The sequence below is a fragment of the Malania oleifera genome, chromosome 5 (assembly GCF_029873635.1).
Source record: "Malania oleifera isolate guangnan ecotype guangnan chromosome 5, ASM2987363v1, whole genome shotgun sequence".
NCBI classification, from domain to species: domain Eukaryota; kingdom Viridiplantae; phylum Streptophyta; class Magnoliopsida; order Santalales; family Ximeniaceae; genus Malania; species Malania oleifera.
Genome location: NC_080421.1, coordinates 45,093,717 through 45,110,691, shown reverse-complemented (window position 1 = coordinate 45,110,691; position 16,975 = coordinate 45,093,717). Strand labels below are relative to the sequence as shown.

The window sequence follows — 16,975 nt, the reverse complement described above, 5'->3', positions numbered from 1 at the left end:
CAAAACATATGTAGCAAGTCTGACTGCATACGCATGCTTCTGGCTTTTTCTGTCAATAATCTGTTCATCCGCTCGGCTACGTCGTTGTGTTGAGGCGTACCTGGCACAGTTCTTTCCATTCCGATACCATGCTCATAATAGAATTTCTTGAACTCGGTGTCAACATACTCACCACCGTTATCTGTTCTCAGCTTCTTGATTTTCAAACCAGTTTCATTTTCTACCATCGCTTTCCAAATTTTAAAAGCATCAAAAACATTAGATTTATACTTTAGGAAGTAAACCCATACCTTCCGTGAATGATCATTGATAAATGTGACGAAGTAATGCTTCCCTCATGTGGACGAAACGGTTGTTGGTCTCCTTACATCTGAATGGACTAGCTTAAGTCTCTCTATCTTTGGGGTACTAATGTTTGTCTGGAAACTGACTCTCTTCTATTTCCCAAATATGCAATCCTCACATGTGTCAATCTTCACCGACTATAAATCACTCAACTTACCCTTTGAGTGCATCACCCTGAGTCCCTTCTCACTTAGATTTCTGAGTCGTTGATGTCATAAGTTGTTATCATCATTTCCTATAGCAACTGTAATAGACATGCATGCATAAGGAGTTACATAAAGAGTACCACTTTTTTTACCTCGTGCAATCGTCAATGCACCCTTCGAAATCTTCCATTCATCACCAATGAAAGATGTGTTATATCCTTTATCTGCCAGTTGACCGAATGAGATCAAATTCTTCCTCAGGTCTGGAATATACCTGACATCTCTTAGTTTCCATACTGACCCATTCATTTTGATCTTCATTGTCTCCCTACCAGCAATGTTGCAAGGTTGATCATTGCCCAGATATACTTTATCAAAATTACCTGATGTATACTCTTCTAGCCAATCTCTGCTGCAAGTGGCATGGAATGAAGCTCTAGAGTCTAACACCCAAAACTCCTTTTTGCTCTCCAAAGAGTAGATCAACAAATCATCATTTTCTGAAGCAACATTGGCTTTTGTCTTTACCCTTATCTTATATTCTTTCTCCAGACTTCTACACTGGTTCTTGTAATGACCATTTTTCCACATTTCCAACACTCAATAATTTTTGTGCTTTGGGAACCTGTGTCCTGAGAACCTCTGGGATTTATAGATTTAGACCGCTTGGTCCTAGATCTACCGCAGTTATTTGATCGTCCATGCCTGTTTCCTCTACCTCGACTTTCCATGTTCAAGGTTGAACTCGAAGTGAAGTCATGGTTTGACTGCATTATGATTTCCTCCATCAAAATCATTCTAACGACCTCATCGTATACAAGCTTTGATTTTCTTGCAGAGCTACTAATGGCAGTAACAATACCATTCCAACTTTTGGGTAACTGACTGAGAATCAGCAGGGCACGAATCTCATTATCAAATGTTATCCCGACTGAGGCGAGTTTATCAAACAACTTGTTAAAATTATTCAAATGTCTGCTAAAAATTTCACCTGAAGATATGCTCATAGTAAATAATCTTTTCATAAGATGTACCTTGTTAGCGGCTGATGGTTGTTCGTACATATTTGAAAGCACATCCATCAGAGACTTGGTGGATGATATATGCTTGATATTGAATGTCACAGACTTTGACAACGTCATTCTGATGGCTTCGAGAGCTTTTCAATCAAGCAACTCTCACTCGTCCTCGTTCATAAATGCTGGCTTACCCTTCAATGGTAAGTGCAACTCCTTCCCAAACAAATAATCTTCAATCTGCATCTTCCAAAAATCGAAATTGTTGCCATTGAACATTTCAATTTTTGAGGTCTTTTCATTTGACATCTCGATTCATTAATCTAGAGATGGAATTAGCTCAAATGAATAGCACGGTTGGATCTGTAATGGTCGAAAACCTTATAAATGGTTCAAGTCATTCGAAAAACGGACTCAAAATGATTCCGAAAAGCTCAGTCAAAGTTCAAGTCAAACCTAGTCAAACTTGGTCAACTATGCTGACATGGCAATGCTGACGTGGCAAGGTGCTGATGTGGCATAAACTATGTTAACGTTGCAAGGATGTTGTCATGTCTCTAGGACCCACTTGCTGACGTGGCACTAGGGCCCACCTGCTGACGTGGCATGTGATGTGGCACTAACGTGGTCGGATCTAGAGCGGGCTAGGTTGGATACAAATCTTGGGTCGAGTGTGGACCGAGTCTCGGGTTGATCCGTTCTGAGTGAGTCGCCGGTTCAAGTCTCTAGGTTGGAGTTGGGTTGCCGGGTCGAGCTGAGGCACTCCCGGGGAGGAAGACACGTGGGGCGCATGACCGACGCGTGACGAGGCATCCTACTCCGGCGAAGCGCGTGTAGCTTCGTCTGAGCTCCTTTTGAGCTCCAATTTGCACCGTTGGCTTCATCTCGGCGAGGTGAACGTGATGGTGGCCTCAAAATTCAATTTCGAGCCACTTGACAAAGCTCTAATTTCAGTGAACAATTTCGATCTGGTCTTTCTGCTCCAACCGAGCTCTGATACCACTTGTTAGGACTTTGTGAGCAACTAGAAAATTATGAACACCAAAAATTTACGTGGTTTGGTCAATATCGACCTACGTCCATGGAGCACACCACAAATTCACTAAAACTACAGAAAAATACAACTCTCTTCTTCCTCTCACTCTCTTCCTCCTCTCTGCTCTCTGTACATTAAATCATAAATTGAGAGGTTACAATCATGGGGATAAATGACATAGTTTGCACAGCTTGCAAACCGCGTTTCCAACTCAACAATTCTAACTTCTAGCTCCAGCTATGTCTCCTCGCTCTAACTACAATATCGTGCTATCTAGAGCCTGCACCATGTGGCACGGTTAATACTTGGCCAATCATATGAGCATTACCAAGAAGTTTTACGTGATGATGGTGCACCAAAAATGATCCTTAATCAATATATGAATTTACAGTCCAGTTTGCACATCTTATTGCTTTAATCATTTTTTAGCTATGATTAGCTTAATTAATATGAATGTAAAATGAGATGTATATTAAAACAAATGAACAAGAATATTAATTGTCACTATCAACCTGTTAAGTTGACCCTCATCATAGAAGAAGAAGAAGGAGAGGAGGAGGTGGTGAAATGCATCAGCTGTAACAACACATTCTCTCCATGTTTAATGTCGTGGTAGCTTCCAATGAGTCCAACTTTTCCAGACATTACTCAGAGATTAACAGCTGTTGCAGAACCCAAGATCTCACGAGCTCTCCAAAAAAAAAACACTAATCCCCATATTTTTAGTATTCGCGTCATCATGACAATCTTCTCTCCATCATCAGTATTGCTCATATAATACAAGCTCTCTGTCTCTCTCCCTTCCCCCGCTTCTCTCTCCCCCATCTCCTCACATTGTCACCTTTCCTAGCTAATTCTCTTTCAGATAGTGGAAATGACAGAAAACTAGGAGATGAAGAGACTGCTATACTGAAGAACAGAATGAAGTTGCAGTTGGGGAGTCAAATACTTTTCTGCTTAATTTACTGTTCCATTGGTTTTTCTTTTGGTTTTGCTAGAGGAATTGAGCAAAGTGTGTTGAATGGAGAAGTGTTTGCTTTGCTTTCAATAAAAGCAAGTCTTATCGATCCATTGGATCGACTAAGAGACTGGAAGCTATCAAATGTCTCAGGTGGTACTACAAATTACTCTGCTTACTGTAATTGGGCAGGAGTTGTTTGCAACTCTAAAGGAGCTGTTGAGAGGCTCGATCTCTCCCACATGAACCTCAGCGGCCGCGTATCCGATGACATCCACAAGTTACAAAGTCTCGCTTCGCTGAACTTATGCTGCAATGGGTTGTCCTCATCATTACCCAAATCGATATCTGCCCTCCTATCGCTCAAGAGCATCGATGTCAGCCAGAATTTATTCGCTGGTGACTTCCCAATTGGTCTCGGGAGGGCTGCTGGACTACAATTCATAAATGCTTCCAGCAACAGCTTCTTGGGGTTTCTTCCTGAGGATCTTGGGAATGCAACTTCACTGGAGAGTTTGGATCTCCGAGGGAGTTTCTTCCAAGGCTCAATCCCAAAATCTTTGGGGAACTTGCAGAATCTGAAATTTCTTGGTCTTTCAGGGAACAATCTCTCGGGCCAAATTCCACAAGAGCTCGGACAGCTGTGGTCTCTGGAGAGTATGATACTTGGATATAATAATTTCCAAGGTGAAATACCAGCAGAGTTTGGAAATCTCACCAACCTCAAGTACCTTGATCTAGCAATTGGCAATCTTGGTGGTGAGATTCCAGCTGAATTGGGAAGGCTGAAGCTGCTAGACACAGTTTTTTTGTACAAGAACAATTTCGAAGGCAAAATTCCTCCAGAAATCGGCAACATTACTTCGCTGTCGATGCTAGACCTCTCTGATAATTTGTTGTCAGGGGAAATACCAGATGGGATAGCGGAACTGAAGAATTTACAGCTCTTGAATCTCATGTGCAACCAGTTGTCTGGGTCAATTCCTTCCAGACTTGGACGGCTGACTCAGTTAGAGGAGCTCGAGCTGTGGAACAACTCATTGTCCGGCCCTCTTCCGACCGATCTTGGTCACAGTTCACCACTGCAGTGGTTGGACGTATCGTCCAACTCACTTTCCGGTAAGATCCCAGCAAGCTTGTGCAATGGAGGCAATCTCACCAAGCTCATTCTGTTCAACAATGCCTTCTCCGGTCCAATTCCCACAAAATTATCGACATGTTTCTCCCTGGTTCGTGTTCGAATGCAGAACAATCTTATTTCTGGGACGATTCCAACCGGCTTCGGGAAGCTTGGAAAGCTTCAGAGGCTGGAACTGGCCAATAATAGTCTCACTGGTGAAATCCCTGATGATATTGCCTCTTCTACTTCACTTCTTTTCATTGACCTCTCACGAAACGGTCTCCAATCTTCTCTTCCTTCCACCATTCTTTCCATTCCAAATCTGCAGAACTTCATGGCCTCAAATAACAACTTAGGAGGTGAAATTCCAGACCAGTTCCAGGACTGTCCTTCACTATCTGTGCTTGATCTCTCATCAAACCATATTTCTGGAATCATTCCAGCAAGCATTGCCTTATGCGAGAGATTAGTAAATTTAAATCTCCGTAACAACCACTTAACTGGGGAAATTCCAAAGGCAATTGCAATGATGCCCACATTAGCCATTCTTGATTTATCCAACAATTCCCTCAGCGGTGGGATCCCTGACAATTTCGGAGACTCTCCAGCCTTGGAAATGCTCAATGTTTCATACAACAGGCTGGAAGGTCTTGTGCCTGCAAATGGCATGCTTCGAACAATAAATCCAGATGACCTCACAGGCAATGCCGGTCTCTGTGGTAATGTGCTCCCCCCTTGCGCCCAATATTCAGCAAGTGAATCACGGCAAAAGAAATTACACACGCAACACGTAGTTGCAGGATGGGTCATTGCAATTTCGGTACTTTTAGCTACTGGGGTTGCAGCATTTGGTGCCAGATCCCTGTATAGAAGGTGGCACTCAAATGGGAGTTGCTTCGAGGAGAGGTTTGAAATCAGCAATGGGGAGTGGCCGTGGAGGTTAATGGCATTTCAGAGGATTGGATTCACAAGTAGTGACATTTTAGCCAGCATCAAGGAATCAAATGTGATTGGCATGGGAGCCACTGGGATTGTCTACAAGGCCGAGATACCAAGGTTAAACACAGTTGTAGCAGTTAAGAAGCTGTGGAGAGCAGGAACTGATATAGAGACCGGAAACAGCGATGATCTGGTCGGAGAGGTGAATCTATTGGGAAGGCTGAGGCATCGGAACATAGTAAGGTTATTGGGATTTCTTCATAATGAAGCCGATGTGATGATTGTTTATGAATTTATGCAAAGTGGAAACCTTGGAGAAGCCATACATGGCAAGCAAGCAAGAACTTTGCTAGTGGATTGGGTATCGAGATATAATGTGGCAGTTGGCATTGCACAAGGGCTTGCTTATCTTCACCATGATTGTTATCCACCCATCATCCATCGGGATATTAAATCGAATAACATACTACTCGATGCAAATCTTGAAGCAAGGGTAGCTGACTTTGGGTTGGCAAGAATGATGGTCAGGAAGAACGAGACGGTTTCCATGGTGGCTGGATCCTATGGGTACATTGCTCCTGGTAAGTTACGTCCATCTGAATTCACTCAATTCCTAATAAGTCAAATCTGTTTAGCTATGGAAACCAGAAGCAGCTGTTTTATGAATTCTGGCTAGAATGATACTAATCATTTACCACTAAAAACATATTCTTCTTGTTTCCCCCAAACAAAGCAGGGAATGATATTGAACACATCATTCTATATATATAGCACTTACCCAGATCTCAATTTCCTGGTTTACATGAATTTGTATAATCTGATCTGTAAACTTTTAGGTAATTCAAGACAATGAAACAAGTTTGATGGCTGAGACTGTTCTTGGTGATCATTGTTCATTTTTCAGATGAACAAGTGCTTATGTTTATAATACAGTCTATATAAAATGACCATAAGTTTGTCCATGGCAGAATATGGATACACATTGAAGGTAGATCAAAAGAGCGACATTTACAGCTTCGGTGTTGTTTTGCTGGAGCTTGTTACTGGAAAACAGCCACTGGATCCTGAGTTCAGGGAAGCCATTGACATTGTCGAATGGGTTCGAAGAAAGACTCGAGACAACAGGGCCTTGGAAGAAGCTCTAGACCCCAGTGTAGGAGGAAACTGTAAACATGTGCAAGAAGAGATGCTTTTAGTCCTTAGAATAGCACTTCTCTGCACAGCTAAGCTCCCTAGAGACAGACCTTCCATGAGGGACGTTATAACAATGCTCGGTGAGGCAAAACCTCGACGAAAAAGCAGTAGCAACAGCAGCTCTACTAACAAAGAGAAGCCAATCTTTAGCTCATCACCTGTAAATGGCCTTCTGTAGGAACAGCAATATAAGTTCCCATCTAGGCTCTCATTTTGTTTAAATAATACTTCATCTTGTTTTGATCTCGCTGCAAGTGCTCCCCATTCTTTCTTTTCATTTATGTAGTCTTCTTTGACTCTCTCTGTAATCTTTGTATCAAGTTTTTGTTCAGCAATTGATGGCTATAAAATTTGAATTTTTTTCTGCAAATCAATTTCCATACTATTTTTTAAAATATAGTAATTCATTCAATAAATAAAAAGACTTACCGATAGGTAAGCTTAAATTTCTCCTTAAAAACAGAGGAAAGGGGGGATACTTGACAAAGCTCCTAGGAGCAGACAAGGCACTCCTTGACACATAGTGAGCAAGATCATTATAACTTCTTTCAATATAGTTAAAAACAAAAACAAAAAACAAAAAACAAAAAAAAACAAAAAAAAAAAAAAACTATTAGTGCTAGGGGAGTCTATTGGCGAGCTTGATATGCATGGGTGTGCACGAACTTGACCAAAATGTATAAGTTTATTGAGTCTTGGTTCCAACCATGTATATAAGCTCCCATCCTTCATTCTATTTTTTCCATGTGGAACAAACTCACAAGTAGAATTTTCTACAATCTCTCCTTCATGAGTCCTCTTCCATGTGTCTACATTTGTCGAAACACAAGCATGACCACAATATCCCTAATACAAACTCTCCCTTTGAGTATAAATCGCCTCTCTCATAGGAGCAAACCCAATTCTCTAATAGTTGTTTAAGTGGACCTTCCCCATGCCTTACGTACCTCAAATGCATTTCACATGCCTCCAAATTAATCCTACCTCTCATATTTTAACCTTAATCGAATCCATCTATCAGACCTAAATGATCCTTATTGGCCTCAGTCTCACACTTAGTCTACGAACTATCAGAACTAATACTATTTTTTAGCACCAGGGGAGCCTATAGGTGAACTTGATACACATAGGTGAGCACCAACTTGATTAAAAAGTTTAAACCTATTGGGTCTTGATCCCAACCATATATATAAACTCTCATCCTTTACTTTATTTTTTCCAATCTGGGACAAACTCACAAGTGAAATTCTCAACAAAAACATATCTTAAAACTTTCCTTAAGCACCCAAATATCCTCCAAAACATATAAGGATTCCCAAAAAGAGTAGCATTTTCCTTTAATATTATCAATCACCCTGTTACAATATGAAATGATCAAAATCTTGTTGAAATTCTTGGCTTGAATCATAGCTTCTTGAATAGCTAGGGCTTCTTTTTTATAGAAAAAGTAAGCCTGAAACTTTGCATCACGCAAAGCAAAAAATATCATTCTCTCTTCTGAAAACAATACCTACAACAAAAAAATTAATGTGTTTAAATGTAATCACAACATAAAATTCCCTCAAATTCATGAAAAAAAATATTCTATTAGAGTTATCCAAATGTGCAAAGAACTTCCTCTTCAAAGACATAAAGATTTCAAATTCTAATTTTGAAGGTTGGTGGATTGTAAATAACAATTTTCCTCATTTATAATATGTGATGGATTTTATTCTCTTTTGTTAAAGATTTTATCATTCCTAACTTTTCATATCATTGAAAAACGCAATGGTTATGAGGATAAAAGTGAATTCAGATATATTCAACTGAAAACTCCCCCACACTAAAAAAAAGCATCCCACCTAGATTGAAGTGGTGATGCAAACCAAATAGGTTGTCATTGGATAGTGTGAGAATAAATGATTGATGTCTTCACAATCAGCTCTGTCAACACCCTGTTTTTCTCTCAAGGTCAATTTAGCCAAAATTTGTATCGATTTGGAGTCAATATGCAATTTAGAGGTTTTTCAAGAGCAATTAATGAAAAGCCAGCCCTCTCTCCTTGCATTTTAGTGTGCAAATCTTACATTCAGATTAGTATGAAACTTTAATTTCATGTTTAGATATTCATTTAATAAAAAAAAAAAAAAATAGAAGCTTATTGTCATTTTAATTTAAAATTGGATAAGAATAGGGTAAAAATAAGGCCCAAACACCCACCCCCATTGGATATGCAAGGAAGCTTCTTTTAAGCTCAGGGATATTTTTGAAAAAAGCGAAAGAAGGGCAAGAAGCCCTAGCCTTGTTCTATTTAAAGGAGCTTAAGACTTAATGCAAAGGTGGGAAGGTTGGAAGGAAGGCAAGTTCAACACAAAGGAGTTGCATGCCCAAGCTAGAGAGAGAGAGAGAGAGAGAGAGAGAGAGAGAGAGAGAGAGAGAGAGAGAGAAGGAAACTTAGTCAAAATCAAAGGCCGACATGTGAAATGTTGGATTTCTTAAAGAACCAAAGTACCAAGATGCAAAGTAGGTCCTCTAGTCTTGTTTCTCCATCCTGCACATTGCATACTCAATTTCTGTCATGGCTAAAGGTGATGATTTAATATGCATACAAAGGTAATAGTGCTTAAAATTAGGGGGTTTGGCTATGTTTTCATTGAAAGATCATATTTTATAACTTAAAAATCTTGTTTTCTCCACTAATAGATCGTAGTTAGGCCGAGGAGGAGTATTTTTGGGTGTTTTAAAAAAGAGAAGGGAAAAAGGTAGAGGTTGTCGAAGGCCTTTATCGGCTAGAAAGAGAGAGAAAATAGGAGAGTTGAAAGTTTGGTTTTTACATGCATAAATCAATAATAAGGCCGAAAGATCAGAGAAAGGAGGTTTATGGGTTGAACAAGAAGAAATAACTCAAAAAAAAAAAAAAAAGCACACAAGCACATAAAATTGCTACCATCGCCATTATTGTTAGTGATAGTCTTATTTGGGATGTTAACAGGTTATTCTTTTGGTCAAAGGAGGATTTGGGGACCAAGAAGGCTCAAATGGTAGTGATCCTGCTTAAAAAAGGACATCAGAGAAGGTTGAAACGGCGAGCAGAAGCTAGTGATGCCATTAAGATTCCGACGCCTCACCGAAAGGAAGCCAGAGAAGATGACTTGCCTCGCATGTAATCCCCACGCCCTGGATCACATGCAAGAGACATGTTTACTTATCCTGGTCTAATCAGACCAATTGATTTCTCCAAGTCGACTTGTTAACCAGTTCAATCTCTTATTTATTTATTTATTTTAATATATCTATTTTAAATTTTAGAAAATTCATTAAAAAATTACCTTTTAATTCACCTTTGAAGTTGACAACCAGTCAATCCTCCAACCTAACATGGAACCCTTTTAAATGAGCATCATTTTCTTTCTGGCATTACCACCTCTATAAGGATGACCTTGTATTGCTTGCACCTCCCCATCTTTGTTTTTGTCCATTTCTTCCTTCACGGTTGCCTACCAAATACTTGAATTAGTTATCCTTCCCATCTTAAACGCTTCTTCAATTCGCACTCCGGTGATTACCAAATCTGCAAAATTTTGGAGATAAATTCTGATAAGAAGGCCAAAAGATGGATCCGTGAGAGTATTGACAAATAAAGAAATTGCTTCCCTATCCTCAACCGGAGGATAAACCTGTACTGCCATTTCTCTTAATCGGTAAGCATATTCTTTAAGTAATTCACTCGTCTTCTTCTCCATGTTTTACAAAGTCAACCTATCAAAAGTTATCTCAATCACATGCCTATATTGTGTAATGAATGCATGAGATCTTATAGCTGGCTTAATCAAACTATCTTGAAAACAGTGGATGAGTAGTTTATCATTATCAAAATGTGCAGCCATCTTCTGACAATACATCCTCAAATGAGTTAATGGAAATTTGGACCCAATAAAATTCTCAAAATTTAAGACTTCGAACTTCGGGGGTAAAATCACATTAGACACCAGACACAGATTAAAAGCATCCACCGAACCAAATATGATTGTTCCCTCCACAACTCGCAAATGTTCTCCCAATACTTCACATTTATGCTTCACTTCCGAACTAAGGGTCTACTCTTTAGTCATTTCCCTAACTATTCCCCTTCCTTGGATATCAAGATTGATGATTGGTGGTGCTTGTGCATTTCCCCTCAGTTGAAATCCTAAGACTAGTGTCATTGGAATAAACGGGTGCGAGCTTGGTGTAGTGACCTAAAGGAATTATAATATTTTGATAATAAAAGGAAGGGAGAAGACATATTGGGCTCATCGACGAGGGTACGTTTCATCGACAAGAAAATACCGAGAGAGGTTTTGGGTGATTCATAATTTCGTCAATGAGGAGAGAGTTCGTCAACGAGTTGCCTTCATGACCTCGTCAACAAGGTGACATAGCTCGTCGACGAAGGCCAATGTATAAAAAGTGATTAACGCCATTTTTCAACTTAATTTGGCCACAGAATCTCTCTCTCTCACACACACTCTCTTCAGTTCCCTTCACTTCTCTCTAGCTTTCTGGGTCCGTTCTTCGCTGGATCGACGATCCAAAGTCACCACGACACTCCTAGGGAAGTCTTTGCATATCTAATGGGGTGGATCATTGGTGGGGCTAGTTCGGAATCCATCCCAAATCTAGGGTAAGGATTTCTACTCAATATTTGACTTTTTGACAGTTGTAGAAAGCATAGTATGCATAAAAATACTGAAATTTAGTTCTGGGGAATATCATTTTCAAGGTGTTGAATAGGAAACCCTACGAGTACAGGACTGCTTATTTTAGGGGCTTTTCAAGAATCAGGTAAGGGGATAAACTAAGCTAAATGTTTTATGAAAGTATAAGTATAATTTATAGCATTTGATTTCAGAGAAATGTATATATGTAAATATGTATTATGTTGGAAATACTGTGGAAATTGATGAGATATTCTGAATATATGAAAAAACCCATTTTGTGTGGCATGAGTAGAATTTATGACATAAAAAAAAATTATTTTTTAAGATTATGATAATGATATGTATATGATTTGCAGGTGTACGGGTTATACTATGGATATGATTTGTCGGCGTATGGGTCGTGCTATGTATATGATTTTCCGGCGTACGGGCCGAGCTATGGTAAAATATGAAATACCGACATACGGGCTGATGATTTTTATGATGTATATAAATATGCAAAATGATGTGATGATTAACTTGGCAAATATTAGTATGAAATATCCATGTATCACAGTTTGATTATATGCTATATGGTATTAGAACCTGATTGGTTTGGTCTAAGCTAGCACTTGCACGGTATCGCTGCTATGTGTTCATGATTCATCATGATATTTGTGTTAACGCTGCTTTATGGAGTAGTGTGAGGTTGGATGGTCGATGTGGTTTTAAGAAGTGTGAGCACCCCTGGTGTACGGACCAAGTCTGGCAGACCCATTGGACTTATAGACTATACTTTTGGCTTGATAGTGGTCGGCCAACCATTGTCAGGTCCAGCCTTCGAGCCACACAACCCAATCATGTAGGGGTAATACATGACAACAATCAGCTAACCTACCAGGATTGTTTTTGTATTATATTATATGAGATGAATTATGTTTATGAAAATCATGTATGTTTTGTCATGATATAAGAATATATGTTTCCCAGATATGATACTAACAGTTATACTAATATGTTTATGTATGATTTTATATAAAACATAGAAATACTTATGTTGTCACACACTAGTATTAGTTTATTTCCCTTACTGAGAGGTGTCTCACCCTGAATTATATGAACTTTTTCAGGAACCCCTAATAGAAGAGCAGGTAAAGCTCCGTTAATATAGTACTATTGATTTGCCCTCTCTAAAGGGTAAGTTTTGGTGGGACAGTTGGATTTTTTGGGAAATGCCCCTAGGACTTTCTTTTTGGGATGTGTATATAAATTTAATGGATGTAGTAACTCTGGTATTGTGATGGATGATATTGTATAGGATATTATGGGTTATTATGATTTTATGTTTCCTACTGCTTAGGTTTTCGTTATGTGTTTCTGTTTTATCTCTGTTACCCACGGGTTCAGGTTGATTATGATCTGCTGAATTTGTCATTATGGTTTTTATTATAAGGAAAAAAAATGTATATATATGGAAAATTAAGTAGGTTGGTACACTTGGTCCCGAGCCAATTAACAAATTCACTAGTTGTAATGACGAATTTTCACTAACAGGTGTAAATCCAGGTAGAAATAAAGGATCTTCTTCAACATTAACTTTTTCATTTTATAATTAATCTCCCAAACATCTTAATGGATCTCCTCATGACTTTTCTTAAGACTTCTCATGCGGTTTTCCAACTACTCACCCATGATTCTAACATTTCGTCTAGTGTTGTAGGGATGCAAAGAGATTGCCTTGTTCAACTCAATGTTGGAACCTTGGAATTTAGGTCTACTGCTCTAACACACTAATTTTTAGACAACTGGAATGTGATCACCAGCCCATTGACAATGACTATGCATGAAATGCATGAATGCAATGCGACCTAAAACAACTACTTGCCAAAATTCTTGAAAAAAATCTCTTCACCTAATGAAAACTCCCAAATCAAACTAACTCTTGATATACAATCCTAAATTTAAGACTCGAGTTATCTTCCCCAACTTGCAGGAAAATTTATTTCCTCTACTGACTCCTAAGAATTATCCTATCTACTAAGCATTCCGTGTCTGAAAATACTTTCTTCAACAACCCTACCTTTCCCTACAACCATACCATTCCTATTGAGGCAAGACTTGGCAAAAAAAAAAAAAAAAAACCCATAAGATGAGTGGGAACTTCTTAAGAGCACAATGATTGGAGATTTTGGAGAATTAATTCACTTAACGCACCAATTTGACTAGATTGCCCCTTAATCATCTCAATTTCCTCAATTAAACTACCTTTCTAATGATTCTGTTAGACTCCAAAATACTACTAAATCTCCATTTATTCCTCATTGCGTACCACTACTAATTTGTCCATAGGGTGATTTGGCCTTTCCATAATCTTAGCAAAGTAGTATGTATGCCTAATGTGGATTCAAAATGTACGACATCACAAAAGAACTCAATCAAATCCAACATAGAAGAAAGGATGAATTTCCTATCCCAACCCCGGGTAGAATTACCACTTACATGTTTTCACCAAGGCTCTATCCTAATGGAAGAAACTAAAGTTTAAAATATGTGTGGTTCAAGCTCCATTCCCTATTAACAAAAAGTTCCCCTCATGTCCCCTATCCTTACCCAATGGGTTTGGACAATGTTCAAACTGAGTAGAGTGGTTCACGTGCCACCAAAGACCTTGTCTCATAAGAGCTAATGGTTCTACACTCCCATCTATTCCTAAAAGGTAAAGCCCGAGTAGAAGGCTCATGAAAACGTGTGTGCTCATATAAACTTTAAAAGTCTAACTCTTTAACCCTTACATATCATCAAACCTTGCACATGATCATCCATCTATTCAAAATATACAAGAGTTAAACATACAAGAATTATATATACAAGCAAAATATTCACAAGTGCACTACAATAATTCATATTTATAGATAAAACATCATGGAACCATGAAAAGACCGTTTAAGTTCATATTTGGGATAATTCATAACTAACTATTGGCTCAACTCTTTAAGTCCCTAGCAAAGTCACCAAGATATCACAACGTCCCGGTGAAGGGTCTGGAATGGCGAGAAGTAATAGTATTAAAATTTTGATGAAATCGTCACTAATTCAATATTTTACCTAGTTGTGATTAGATCACCTAATTACTACTCATTGATTGGTCTCTAGACTATTCCTAAGCCAATGAACTAGTAGTCTCAGCCTATTTTACTAGAATTGGGATCGGGAGTTCAGTTATGCGAGGAGAAGATACTAGCACCCGCTACACACTCGTTCTACGAACGATACCTAATTAGTTATGAATTATCCCTAAATAGAAGCTAATGGTCTTTAATTAACCCTTTGAAATAAAAATAAATAAATAAATAATCAAAAAAATAAATTAAATAAATTAATAAATAAAAATTAAAATTAAAATGCAAATAGGAATATCTAATAAGATCTCCAAATGAGGAGATCTAGTTAGATAAACCCCCCTCATAGTTAATACAAGTAAGGATTGGAATACCTCTTTACCATTTTTAAAATCATTAGGATGTACACACATAAAAATCAAGTAAAATCATAAAAAAAAAATTTTTTTTTTTTTCAAATTCCCAGATTTTTCAAAATTTTTGTAGAAATTTTTCAAAAAATTTTCAACATTCTTTCAAAAGTTTTGGGATTTTTATAGGGTTTTTCTCTTCTTCTTTTTTTTGGTATTTTTATTTTTCCTTTTTAAAATTTTGAGCCAAAATGACTCTAAATATTTTTCTTAACTTTTTCTAATTTTTCCTTATTTTTTATGATTTTTTGATCATTTTTTTTCTTAGTTTACTGTAGTAAGGTGACATCAGCATGACATTACCTTGACATGTGTTGTTGACTTTTAGAGTCTGATCCCTGATTTTGATTATAACAAACCGCAAATTAGTTATGTGTATATTCAGTGCTTGAAGCTGGCTTAATACTTTAGCGCATACATAAGAAAGAGATGGAAGGTAGGAGGAACATAAAGATCATATCATCTAGCCTATTCCATGACGAATCCGAGGAGCAAAAGAAAAAGAAGAAGACATTTGTTTTTTATAGTAAATGCATTATTGTTTTTAATTGAGTCTATAATAATGCATGCTATGTATGATATGAATGAGCTCAAAGGCCATAGTCTGACCATAGGGAAATCAAAATGCCATAGGCAGACTTTGGTCAACTGACGTTGGATTTTTGGGCTCAATTAAAAAGCCTCAGCGAACCAAAACCCTTTGCCTAAAAACTTTTCAAAATTACTTAAAACTTATAAAAGTTTTTAGAATAACCTTGAGGTCAAATTGAAGGCAAAACAATAAATTTCAATCCCCTCGATTGACCTACCACTATTGTGTTATAACCCAACGGTCCACTGAACCACTGTTCGCGTCGAAGTTAAAGTGCCGACCATGTCTTGGTTGACCGAACTATTTTTGAACTAACCTTCCTCGATTGACCGACCTATACAAATATAATTTTTCCAACTACTTGGTCGACCGAACTTATAGTTCAAAATAGCTCTGGTCGACCGAACTAATATGAGTAGTCGACCAATCTTTTGTCTTGGTCGACCGAACCTACAAAGGGTTTCGATCGCCTAGCAATGGTCGACCGTTGATTTCCCCGGTCAATCGAACTGCTTAAAAATTGAATTCCCTGTGAGTGCTCAGCCGACCGTCAGTTCTCCTCAATCAACTAAACTCCCATGTTTGGTCAACCGACCTAAGCCTTAGTCGACCAAACCTCTCAAGTCAGGCTATTTTTTAAATGCTTAAACACGCTTAAAAATTAACTAAACAATTTTAAAAATGTCCAGCATATCCCCAATCGTCATATTTTGGCCAAGGTCTATATATACCCCTTCATAACTCATAATTAGTAAGGTAATTAGTCCAAAAATTCTCTCAAATTTTTATACCTTATTTTTATCCCTTCAAGCTAGATTTTCATCATCTCTTAGTTGTTTATTTTGTAAATCATTTTCAAAGAGAGTGTTTTATTTATCTTGGGCATTTTGTTTTACTCTCATTTTGCATTCATTTTTCAAATCATATCTTTTGAGAGCAAATCCATAATTTCTCCCACACATTTTATTTGATAAATATCCTTGGGAGTAAATCATTCTTTGACTATGAATCTTGCACATCCATTGCAAGATTCAAAGGCTCACATGCTTGTACTTGCAAAAATATTTTGAGTCAAAACCCTAAACTCTTCAGCACTTCATTTGGAAAAATATTTTTGGAGAAAAAGTTTTATTTGGGCATAAAATATTTAAGCACTCATTGCACGCATTTTTATGCACATATTATTTTTGTGAAAAACGCATTCTCACATTAAGCTTATTTTCATATCATACGTGAATGTATTGAGCATCTTGCTGTACATCATCTGCTTGTATTAGAAGCATTACAATTGTACACAAATATTTGATTATCTGTTGTATTCCCGATGAGTGGTCAAAAAAGGGAGACTAGCCCTATGAATAGTCCTGAATTCCTCAGACTCAGTTAGGAGAGCACCGGACTGGTTCAGACCTGGTTAAGAGAACTAGGTGCACCATCATATT

General features: G+C 38.0%; 1 protein-coding gene across 1 annotated transcript; it reads left to right on the top strand.

Moving 5' to 3' along the window:
- Positions 1-3,101: 3,101 nt before the first annotated feature.
- LOC131155430 (MDIS1-interacting receptor like kinase 1) lies at positions 3,102-7,124 on the top strand. The gene is made up of 2 exons (XM_058108561.1): positions 3,102-6,141; positions 6,529-7,124. The coding sequence occupies exons 1-2, from the start codon at positions 3,465-3,467 to the stop codon at positions 6,930-6,932; spliced, it is 3,081 nt and encodes a 1,026-aa protein (XP_057964544.1). The 5' UTR covers positions 3,102-3,464; the 3' UTR covers positions 6,933-7,124.
- The last annotated feature ends 9,851 nt before the right edge of the window (positions 7,125-16,975 follow it).

What these genes read in the sequence shown, in the direction of transcription:
- LOC131155430 (XM_058108561.1), top strand. Translation starts at nt 3,465, where the DNA reads ATGAAGTTGCAGTTGGGGAGTCAAATACTTTTCTGCTTAATTTACTGT. An exon ending in CTATGGGTACATTGCTCCTG is followed by an intron (nt 6,142 to 6,528) that starts GTAAGTTACGTC and finishes TGTCCATGGCAG; the next exon opens with AATATGGATACACATTGAAG.